The sequence below is a fragment of the Diuraphis noxia genome, unplaced genomic scaffold (genome assembly GCF_037042655.1).
Source record: "Diuraphis noxia isolate RWA-SAM2 unplaced genomic scaffold, SU_Dnox_SAM2 contig0001, whole genome shotgun sequence".
Classification (NCBI taxonomy): domain Eukaryota; kingdom Metazoa; phylum Arthropoda; class Insecta; order Hemiptera; family Aphididae; genus Diuraphis; species Diuraphis noxia.
The window spans coordinates 41408809-41420993 of record NW_028301711.1 but is presented as its reverse complement, the minus strand read 5'-3'; the positions used below and the strand labels follow the sequence as shown (position 1 = coordinate 41420993).

Sequence of the window (12185 nt, the reverse complement as noted above, 5' to 3'; positions counted from 1 at the left end):
CAAGGTCCGATTTTAATACTACAAAATAGCAGTGTTTAAAACTTCACTTAAAAACTTAACTCACTAATATTCGATATAATATGTAACATGAAATCGACTATCTACGATAATATTTTTTAGAGGAACACATTTATGTTCATGTTCATTGAATTAATATTAATGCGACATATTCGATTTTTTAATTGATTGTTTATTTAAAAATGATTTAATAGGTATAATGTATATATATAAAAAAACACAATATAATTTACTAAAGTCTATAACAATTTATGAATAACCATAATAACTTCCACAAATAATTGATTAATACCCAAAATGTTTCTTCAAAACCGTTTTTAGAAATATCATGGTTTGTTCTTGGATTTTTAATTATATTAAATGTATATCACAACATGACCTATGAGAGGGGCTGGAGCCCATTAGCCTCCTGGTTACACCACCACTTAAATCAACATTTAAATTTTAATATTTTATATAACTTATAAAACTCACTTTTATTATGAAGAAAATCCTAGATAATAGTCATAAATTTAAATTTATTGTTATGTCAAAAATAACAGAGTAAATTGGATTATTTTGAATATAAGATTGGGAAAATGTATGTTTTAACCCACTAAAGCGGATTGCACTATATAAAATGGTATAAAACACCATCTTAAGATATTAATATAATTAATAATTAAAATCGTAATTTCTATCTCAGCATTAATGGCATGTAATAAGGTGAAAATTCAAAAATATCATTAAAAGTCCAGTTTTGTATTTTTTTTTTTTTTTTTTTGATATCTCTTATTTGATTTTTTTCAAATGTAATTATAAAAAAAAAAATATGAAGCAATTTATTTTTTAGTCCGTTGGTATTAAGTTATTAGCCAATAATATTTTTAAATAAATGATACACAGTGCTCACATAAAATGTACAATAATATTATCAATTCTAATATATGTAGATTCGATTTTCTATTTCATGGTACAATTGCATTTTATATGTTTCTATATGAATGTTTGAAAAGTGAATGATTTTAGAGAGGAATTACTTTAAGACATTGAACTAATTATTATAACTCTATCTCTATGTATTGGACTCACATTACCATGCACCATGAATCATGTAGACATTGTATGATTTTAATGATCTTGACTTAGTTTTTTAAGTAATTTGTTTATATGTGTAGTACATATCAAGAATTGAACTCAAGATAAACAATGGATTTAGATGAGATCCTAGGCAACTTTGGTTTGGGCTCATACCAAGTGACTGTATGTACTTTAATGGGGCTCGTGCTCATGTATTCAAATATATCGCCACTTAGTTACGCCATTACAGCAAGTGATCTTAAATACAGGTAAACTTGAAGTAATTTTTGCCTAATTATATATAATTGCATAATATATTAATCAAATTGACAAATTATAATTGAGAACTTTTGAATTAAAACATTTATTGTACATAATCACTAATATGCATATAAGGTAAATTATATACCTACATAATATTAGTATATAATTTTTGTATAAATTATGATTGATTTTGTATTACCTATACTAACTAAATATTATACATATAATATTTTTTTATGCATATACATTTGCAAATTGTAATTTAACTGAGCACTACTTGATTTATCAATACTTGTTTAGTATTTTTATAGTTACAAGTTTTATCGATGAGGAAGTTAGTTACCTAATTTTTTAAACAATTTTTAATTTAATTTAAGCAGTTCACTGCAATATTTTAATAATGTATATAAAAATAAATTGATAAATCTCAATTTTATTCAAGTGTATGATATGTAAATTATATTTTAATGTTGTGAAAATTGATAATATTAAAATCTAGATCAATAATATGATCTGATATATTCAAGAGTAAAAACTTTTCATAATTAAATTAAAATGTCTAAAATTTTAAATGCAGAATTCAATTAGTGAATAATTCTACTAAAACCTGTATTTAATAATTATTTTTTGGTGTTTAATGATCATATATAGTTACTTTAGGTTTACAATGGTATAAATTCCATTAGATAATAATATATTATGGAATTTTAAGTCAAATTAAAACAACATTAAACTATTTTATACATACTCATTAGTCATTACTAGAAATAGTCTATAATACACAATAATACATTTCATTGTCAAGATTCAAAATCAAAATTTCTTTTTTTCTTTTATTCATTAATAAAAATAAAAATTAATTAATAAAAAATAAAATAAAAATTTAAATTTTCTTTATTTTATTAATTGATATTATTATTACTATTATTTATTTGTAAAAAATAAAGTTATAAATTATAGAAGTTTGTAGCTCATTGCTTCCAGACATATTATTGTATATTTTGAAAAAACAGTTGTTCAACCTAAATAAACTTACTATTTCTATCAAAATACATAAAATGTGAAAGTTTGCAATGAATTATTTCAAATCAAGTCATAGAAATAATACATTGTTGAAAGAAGCTAATGCTAATTGTGTTTCATTGAGATATTTAAAGCAACCAAATAGACAACTGTTATTAAAATAATATCATAGAACTTTTTTAAAACCTCTATCACTCTGAGAAAAATGTATAAACATAATATATTACTACTGGCACGGTAATTATTTTTAAAGTTTTGATCGCAAAATGTGGGCACGTGATCAAAAGTCACCATCCTGAAGAATAATTTAATTAAGATACCTACCAACATTGATTAAAATTAAAATTTGAACTACCTAGTAGGGACCTAATACCTAATAATATTGTTGTTTAATTTCTGGATTAAAGCTTAACAATAACTATCATTCTAGACTTTTAGCAAAGAGATCTTCTATTATTTGTTCATAATAAGTAATGTACCTTGTTATTAAGATTATAAAAGAAACACAACTAAAAATATGTATAAGTTATTTTTATATAATTTTTGTATTTACAGATCAATGAAAATAGTTACTACCTATCTATTGCAACTATAATTGTTTTAGGTGCGAAATTCCTATATGCGACGCCGACAACCCATCGTACAATCCGGACTGGTTAAACCTGGCGATACCTTTCAACGAAAAGTCTAATGAGCATTACAAATGTCTCATGTACCACCATGTATCACGGACTGTTAACATGACAAATATATCTGCTAATAGCACGTCATGTAAGCGAGAATCATTCAACGTCAATTCTAAAAAGAAGTGCAACAAATGGGTTTTTGGTGAAACGGAAAGGACAATAGTGAACGATGTGAGACAGGGTTCTTAATTCTTTAGTTTTACATTATACGCATTTGAAATTATCCAATTTATTCTCATAGTTTGGTATAATGTGTGAAGAAAACAAATGGAAACTCAACATGGTGGGAACTGTCAATAGCATTGGTCAGGTCATTGGCATTCCTTTAGCGGGATATATTTCAGACAGGTGAGTGTATCATAAAATAAAGGTACCTATTATAGTCTATAGGTAGTTACTGTTCTATATTATTAAATTACATAGTTATTTTTATTTTTATAAACATGAAGGTCTGGACGCAAGTATGTCTCAATTATAGGCTCAGTTGCATCGGCCACACTTGGTACATTAAAATCCTTCTCTGCCAATTACTATTCATTCCTATTTTTCGAACTTTTTGAATCTATGGCATCCAGTGGAGTGTACGCAGCCACCTTTGTATTAGGTAAGGAATCAAATACCTGTAATTACCAAATATCTTACAAGATAAATATATATATTTGATTACTAAATTTGATTAATGTCAAACTTTCAAAAACTTTAAGTTGTAAAATATATATTACATATTTTAGTAGTTGCAAGATTGATTTAGTTCAAGTTTATTAAATTTGAAAATAAGTTTTATTTGGATTTGGTGTCACAATGATTTCTAAAAAAAAACCAGCGTTTTAACTAAAATCATTACTATGATGACAAAATGTATATTTCAGGTATAGAACTAGTTAGTTTAAAATCAAGAGCTGCTGTCAGTACTTTGATGGGCTGTTTTTATCCCATGGGAGCAGTTATAATGGGTTTCATAGCTTACATGATTCTTGATTGGCGAATAATGCTTAGAATAGTCAACTTACCCGGATTATTTATATTAGGATATATTTGGTAATTATTAATTATTACTATAATTGTACACAAACACATAATAAATAACATTTAAACAAACTTGTCTGAATATTATTGTAATATAGGTATGTGCCAGAGTCCTTGAGATTTCTTCAAACCAAAAACCGAATTGAAGAAATGGCCATGGTTCTAACCAAAATTGCTGAATCTAATGGCAAGACATTACCATCTTGCGTTCAAGAAGCACTAGTTGCCAACAATTTAAGCAATGCAACGAACTCGGTATTGATTAAGACTCCGTTAAAATATTACAACACTCAATTGTATAATCACATAAATTAATTAATGTAATATTTTTCCCAAATCATTTTAGCTCAAAAAAGAAGAAATTTCTATTTGTAAATTATTGAAAAAAATATTTAATTCAAAAGATATTTTGCTACGAGTAATCATTTGTTCGTTTTCTTGGTTAGTATAGTAATTTCTAAATACTAATTGCATATAAAATATATGCATTTATACTATAAATTATTTAATGCATTCAACCTTTGCGTTTTGATGTGAATAAATATCTTAACATTTTTGTATGACTACAGGATGACAATCACATTAGTTTATTACGGACTCTCGTTAACTTCAGTGGAGTTGTCTGGGAACAAATACTTGAACTTTATGCTTGTAAACGTTGTAGAGGTACCAGCATTTTTAACATCGTGGTACTTCATGGAACAATTTTCAAGACGATATACTCAAGCATTTTCATTTTTCTTGAGTGGCATAGGATGTATTATGGTGAACTTAATATCTACGGGTAAATAAACATTTAATTTTGAATAGCTCTTTTCAATTTAATTTACCATTTATATAAATATTATCTATAATATTTAAAAAACGTGATGCATATAAGTTCTAAACAAAAGTAGGTATGATAATATAATATATTTTTTTCCAGTTGTTCAACGACGCCGTGGGGACTGCTTGCGCATTACTTCCGCGGTGCCGTTATCATTTATTTGTCAAACAAATATTATACGTTATAACTTATAAGGGTCGACTGGAAAATCCCCCAACTTACCCCTTATTTACAATAGCTAGATTATATTTAAGTTTAAGATTGTTATCCGGATGGTTTGTTGCCGTCACCATATTCTCAGCGCGGCGTGTTGGCCATCCGGCCTCGGGTCTCGTTCTGGACTTCAACGATCGTCATCCCCTTCCGTAAGGCTCCCCACATCATATTTTTGGCCTCGGGTATAAAACTATATTAGTATATATATAGTCCCGAACATTTTTCTAATATATATTGAAGTAATTATTTGCATGAACGCCGGGTCACTCGAAAGTCCGGGCCTGAGTACCACGGGTACTGCTGACCCCCCCCCCCTTCTTATAGGGGTTCTGCCTACCGTGGTGTCATAGGTGTGAAATAAAAAAGTGGTCGGTGGCACCTCTAACTTCTCGTGAAGTTTCGCAAGTGCGGTGGTCTACATTTTCATTCTCCTTGACGTTTTCCAATTAGTTGGGATTCCTGCAGGCCCGACATTTCTGACCGTCGGCCTTATCACCTATTCTTCGTGACCCGGAATTATTGCCCATCAGCCTTGCCATCACAATATCATTACCGTTTTCCGCTCTTTCCTTCGGTGTCATGTTGGACATTTACTAATTATGGACGAAATTATTCAGGTCAATATTGTAATATAACAATTGTGGACACGAGTTTCGTTAGGATAATAGGGTAATATTAGTTACCTCAAGAGTTTTTTTAAATAAAAATTACATGAGTTGCGGACACTAATATTTCACTTCATCACATTTTCAGAATTTAGGACAAGCTACCAAAAAATTGATAGGTGAGGTTAAAAATATTTGTGTTTTGCAAAAGAACAATCGTTATTTTAAAAATTGTTAAATACTTTTTTATAAAATATTTATAAATTATTGTTATAATTTATTTATATATTTATTTATTGTGCTAGGTTTTATAGGGTTTAAAAGCTGATTAAACATATTTTTCGACAGCCGTCTCAAAAGTAACTGTACAATCTTAATGCTGATAAATGATCAATTCATTGATGTCATTCGTCATTTATATATAGGGTTATATCTGTATTATCTTCTTATCTTATTGAACAGTAATTTTCCAATGTTTGAAAATTTGTCTGCATATTTAGAACGTCTACCTATTACATAGAAATTATACTTACAGCAAAATCATTAAAATTATCATTATTCATTAAATATCGTATTTTGTTGGTGATGTCGTACGCAGTACGTGATCAACCAAACTCGTTTTTTTTGCAGTATGAAATCTATCCAATAATAATATTGAATTTCAGTGTTAGTTATTAAAAATTAGTTAAACAAATATATTTTTCAAATTTTATAACTGCGCTTATTGGTATACATACCTAATGGAAAATTGAAATTTGATTAACTAAAAAAATTGTGTTCTAAAAATATACATCAAAATATTATGTATTTTGTACAATTGTAAAATTGAATAATTTTATTAATTTACGTTTACCATATGGTTATTATATTTTTAGCACTTTTTTAAAGTTTTAAACTAAAATAGAGTTAAACTAAGCTTTTTAGAGTTATTCCGATGTTGTAGGTACTCCGATAAAAATGGCCAATGTTTGAGTTTATTATTCAACATTAAAAAAAAAAAAAATAAAGTGAATTAGTAAATTTATTGTTATGTTTAAGTGGAATAAAATAAATACGACCTATGTAATTGATTTGCAGATTATTTATGGATGCAATTATTGTTGTTCTTGAGTAGTAAATATGCAATCACCATGGCATTTAACAATATGTACATATTTACCGCAGAAATGTTCCCCACCGAAATGCGTATGTCTCTGATCGGCATAGTTTCCATGTTTGGTCGATTGGGTCTCTTATTCGCTCCTCAGATGACGTTGTTGGTGTGTACTTGAACTTTTTTTGATAGCTAAATTTATTGAATTGAAAAATGCACATAATCAAATAAACAATTATTATTACTGTATAACGTCATAAACATAAAATTATATTTTAATTATTGTCTCACAGGGTGCCTATTTTGGACAATACATTCCAATCTTATTGTTCGGAATCATATCAACAATGGCCGGAGCAATGTCTTTCTTGTTTCCGGAAACAAAAGATCAAAAACTACCTGACACAGTAAAACAAGTTAAATCGGTTGAAGAAGTAAATTAATTAATAATTCATATAAAACTAGGTATTTTAAATGGTTCATAAAATCAACAAAGCAAGCAACCAGTTGTGCCTTAAAACATTAAATGTCTACAAATTTTGTAGATTAGTTTTATTTTTAATAATGATATATCTAATGTTTTTCAAAAAGTACTATTTTTTTTTATCATATAATGCTAAGCAACTATATTTTTTAAGCTTAATGTGACGGAAAAATGTTAATATTAATAATTTAATGTCCGCATCACTTTTGTATACAAACTTCACTAACTGTAATAGATGTAATGTGTAATTAAAAACCTATATACATTTTACATTAATGAATTATTTTGAATGTATACAAATACAAATGACATATAATATTTTTATTTTTATTTATTAATAATTAACGGACCATGCCTTTTGAATACAAAATAAGTAGGTACATCATACATTGTGTAATGATACAGAACAACATACCTACTCCATTTCACCACCCTTATTAGTATACATTTTTTTTATCTATTAAAATTTCTGTGATATAAAATATAAGCTAATTGCATGATTTTATAATTGAACGAAACATTTCTTTTTATATAGTAATAATTACTGTATACTATTATGTATTATTTATTTTTATTATATTATATTCTAGGGATTTGAGTATTAATATGGTATACCAACACTGTAAACATAATATGAACTATATAAACTAATACTTTTAGCAATAATATTTTTCAGTAATAATTATTTTAATACAGGTAATACGTATATGATATATATGAATATAAAATATAACAATATAATATATAAGCATAAATAAATTTAAGAAATTAAAGAATTTAATTACTATTATTTTATAATTATTTAAGTCGAAGATCTGTAATATTATACAATTTTGTATTTAAAAAAAAATAATCATTGTTTACAAACTTGTTGTCTGCAATTTTTAATTTTAAAAATAATTAAACACTTATTTCAACTTTTTTTTTCATTCATTAAAAAAATAATTAAAAATTTGAATTTAAATTTTAGTAATGCATAACTTTAAAAAAAAAAAAAAAATGAAATAAAAAGATTTTGACATGGGGTAAAGGATAAATTATTACCGTGTAATTAGTAATCATAATATCGTTTTATTGATGTAATAGCTATTTTTTTTTTTTAACTATGGAATGTTATTGTGTTTGTTGTGTATTTGTGTTTTATTTAAAAAACAGACTTTCAAAAGTTAATTATTGTTTGGAAGGCTAAATTCCATGATATTACATAGTTTTATACCAACATGAAAAATATTCTCTAAATGTTTATTAATTATATACATTATATATATTATAAGATATTGTATTTTCAAATTAACTGGTTTTTTATTAGAATCAAATATTCATCACAAACAGAGTGTTGTCAGAAATTTGTAATTCTGTATTATAATTATTACATTATGTCGCTACTGTATCTGATATCACATAATTCTTCCAGCAATTAGTACTCAAAGTCAAAGAGCACATTGTTTTGCTACAAGTACAACAGACACAAATTTAAAGATTACTGTTTCAAACAGTTATACAATTGTACCAACTACAAATGCCAATAGAAAGTTTGATTGAAAAACTTTTAGTTTTCAAACAACATAGAATTATTATTGGTATTTTGGTAAGTAAAACATTTAACAAATCCACAAATACCAACTTTTATCAGCCACATATGCATGCTCACAGGTATGGCTTATAGAGCTATAGTCAAACCTAAGGCTGAGTATTTTTTTAAGTAGGCTCTAAGTACTTAAAGAAGAAAAAGAGTCAAAAACTGACTTTTTTCCAATTTGATCATGAAAATATCTTTGTGACTGGCGATATGCTTAGCCCCCCTAAAAAAATATATAGCCCTTCTAATTTTTTTAAGTCCTCTTTCAATTTTAATTTTTTTGTTAGAAAAAATAATTTTATTTATTTATTACGTCATGTCATAATTCCTAGACAAGAAGCCGATAGGTATATGATTATATTATGAATGCTCATGTTATAGATTTGTATTTAAATAAAATTAGAAAAGATTGAGCTAATATTTATTATTTTATAACGACAACGATAACAGGTTATGTAATAATATGTTTACGCGAAGTTCGGAGTATCTTGAATTATTATGCCTTAGCGTCTATTAATATCACCAATCAGTGAAATCACTATATTTTATAATAATATGTTTGTAAAAACCCAATACAAATAATAAGCTGTTACGATTACGGTAACTGATGCTACGAAGGTAAACGGTGAACACCACTAAGACTAATCAGTTATAGATGAGCAGTCGTTAGTCGATGTTTTTTTCTGTGGTAAAAGTTTAATTAATTAACTATTAATTGTATCGAGGTTTTGAGTTTATGACCATGAGTAAACAACGTGAACGTGTGTTTGATATTTTCAATTTAAAAAAACCTAAACCAGACAACTTAACTGGTTTAAACAAACCTAAATTAAAAAGTATTTCGTATAATAATGATTCCGATAATGCAACCGACAATGAATCTACTAGTATTAACTTACTAAATAAATGAAAAAATTATTGATCTTGGCGATTCGCAAACTGGCCCAATAAGACCAGTTCTAAAGGTAATTATAATAATTATATAACATTACATAGTGTAATTTTGATTAGGTACTTATTATTAATGCTTAATAGAAACTAATCAAATATTTTTAAATGCTTTTTCAGTCTTACCCTATGACCAAATTTGGAAATCAAAAACGCAGTTTTAATGTTTCATATTTTATCAAACATGATTGGTTAGAATACAGCATACAAAATGATGCTTTATATTGCTTTCCGTGTCGTAACTTTGGTGCCAACGATAATGTCGATAATGAAGGAGTATTTTCAAAAACTGGCTTTAGAAATTGGAAAAAAGTAATTTTATTTTTAAAGCTTTTAACATATAATTTGATTTATTTATTTTGATGATTATCAAATATTAACTACTTATTATATTAGTAGTTATGTCAGTGCTAACTTTGTTTTTAATTATTGTAGTTGAGTGGGTCTAGAGGTGTCACAGGACAAAAACAGACCAAGCTTAAAGCTCATTCTGGTACAAAAAGTCATCTTACTTGTGTTGCTAAATGGTTAGGACATAAGAATACTGAAACCATTGGTAGTGTGCATACACAATTATCAACACAACATAAATTAGAGGTTGAAGCTAATAAAAGTTATATAAAAACATTAATTGATATCACATTATATTTAAGTTGCCAAGGGCTACCATTTAGAGGCCATGACGAGTCAACTGATTCACTTAATAAAGGTAGATATATATTTTTTAATGTAGGTATACAATTATTATTATAAATTATAATATACCTAACTTAGATACTATATAATTAATAATTTAATAAATAATTTATGAATGCTTAACTTTTTATAGGGAATTTCAAGGAAGCATGTTAATTAATGTCCAAATATGTACCAGAGTTTTCTGTAAAATTTCTGCAAACTACAAATTACATTAGCCCTTTAGTTCAAAATAGCATTATTGAAATGTGTGCAAAAAATGTAAGAGACCAGATCATATCAGAAGTAGGAGATGGTGTATTTGGTTTAATGTGTGATTAAGCTAGGTAATATATATTTTTTAATTAAACATTAAAATACATTTTTTTACCTTTAATTTACTCAAAGTATATTCTTATTGACAAGGCTGGGCAAGTTAACGATTTTTTTTAACTCGTTAAGTTATTTTAAAATAATTAATTCTAATTGCAAAAATAAAAAATTGCACACATAATATTAGTTTTTCTACGCTCAAGAAAATTACTGGAGAAATTTTTTAAAATGATACATAAAAGTATTAACTAGCTATCAAAAAACATACTTTTCCAAAATAAACCTCATTAATAATTTGCATTATTCTTTACACTAAAATTAACTTAATTTAGATACTTTTAAATAAAATTAACTTAAAGTTAACTCGTTAATCTTAAAATAAAAGTCACTTATTATTTTATTAAGTTAAAAGTTAATTTGTAAAAAAAGTAACGAGTTAATTAACTTAATTAAAATTAACTTAATTTTAACTTTTAACTCGTTAATGCCCAGCCTTGCTTATTGAACTATTATAGTGCTAAAATCAATTATATCAGCTATTTAGCTTAAAAATCATTATCTGATAATATCAACATATTTGTATTGCAGATGCTATAAAGAAGAGCAAATGGCCCTATGTATACGCTATTGTAAAGGGCTAGACATTGTTGAAAAATTCATTGTTTTCATTAACTGCTCTGAAAGCCAAAATGCTCAATCTCTTTGTGAATATATACTCAAATACTTGAAGGAATGTGTATTAAACCCCAATGCTAAACTGGTAGCCCAGTCTTACGATGGAGCGAATGTTATGTCGGGGAGATTTAATGGTGTACAAGCTTTAATAAAATGTAAATTTCCATATGCCATCTATACACATTGTATGGCTCATAGAGTCATCCTTGTAGTGCTTGATATGTGTAAAACTGTAAAGGTATGTGAAAACTGAAAATATAGTATAATTTTAAGAGTAATATATTGTGTATTATTAGTTATATATGTTGGTATATTTATTATATTTTTGCTTTAAAGGAATCAAGAAATGTTTTCCATACATTAGAGTCATTATATGTTCACTTTTCTCAACCAGCAAGAAATAAAAATCTCATGGAGATTCAAAATAATTTAGGTATTAAAAAAAAAACTTTAACACGACTTAGTGACACAAGATGGAACTGTCGATATAAAAATTGTGAGGCTGTACTAAAATGTTATGCTTCTATTATAACATTATTAAAAGAAGAAATTGAAAACAATAATGATAGAGATGTTAACGAAGCAATAGGTATCAATTAAGTTATACATTTTTATTTCTTATAATTAAATTAACTACTTATTTTATATTATGTTTACAAGCCATTATTTTAATTT

General features: G+C 26.5%; 1 protein-coding gene and 1 pseudogene across 1 annotated transcript; both read left to right on the top strand.

The window, feature by feature from the left end:
- The first annotated feature begins 1185 nt into the window (after positions 1 to 1185).
- Positions 1186 to 7884, top strand: LOC107161523 (solute carrier family 22 member 21-like). The gene is made up of 10 exons (XM_015507953.2): positions 1186 to 1346; positions 2969 to 3221; positions 3292 to 3398; positions 3500 to 3654; positions 3920 to 4088; positions 4175 to 4331; positions 4423 to 4517; positions 4646 to 4860; positions 6801 to 6982; positions 7110 to 7884. The coding sequence occupies exons 1-10, from the start codon at positions 1207 to 1209 to the stop codon at positions 7257 to 7259; spliced, it is 1623 nt and encodes a 540-aa protein (XP_015363439.1). The 5' UTR covers positions 1186 to 1206; the 3' UTR covers positions 7260 to 7884.
- Positions 7885 to 9956: 2072 nt separating this feature from the next.
- On the top strand, positions 9957 to 12110 carry LOC107161501 (zinc finger MYM-type protein 1-like; annotated as a pseudogene).
- Positions 12111 to 12185: the final 75 nt, after the last annotated feature.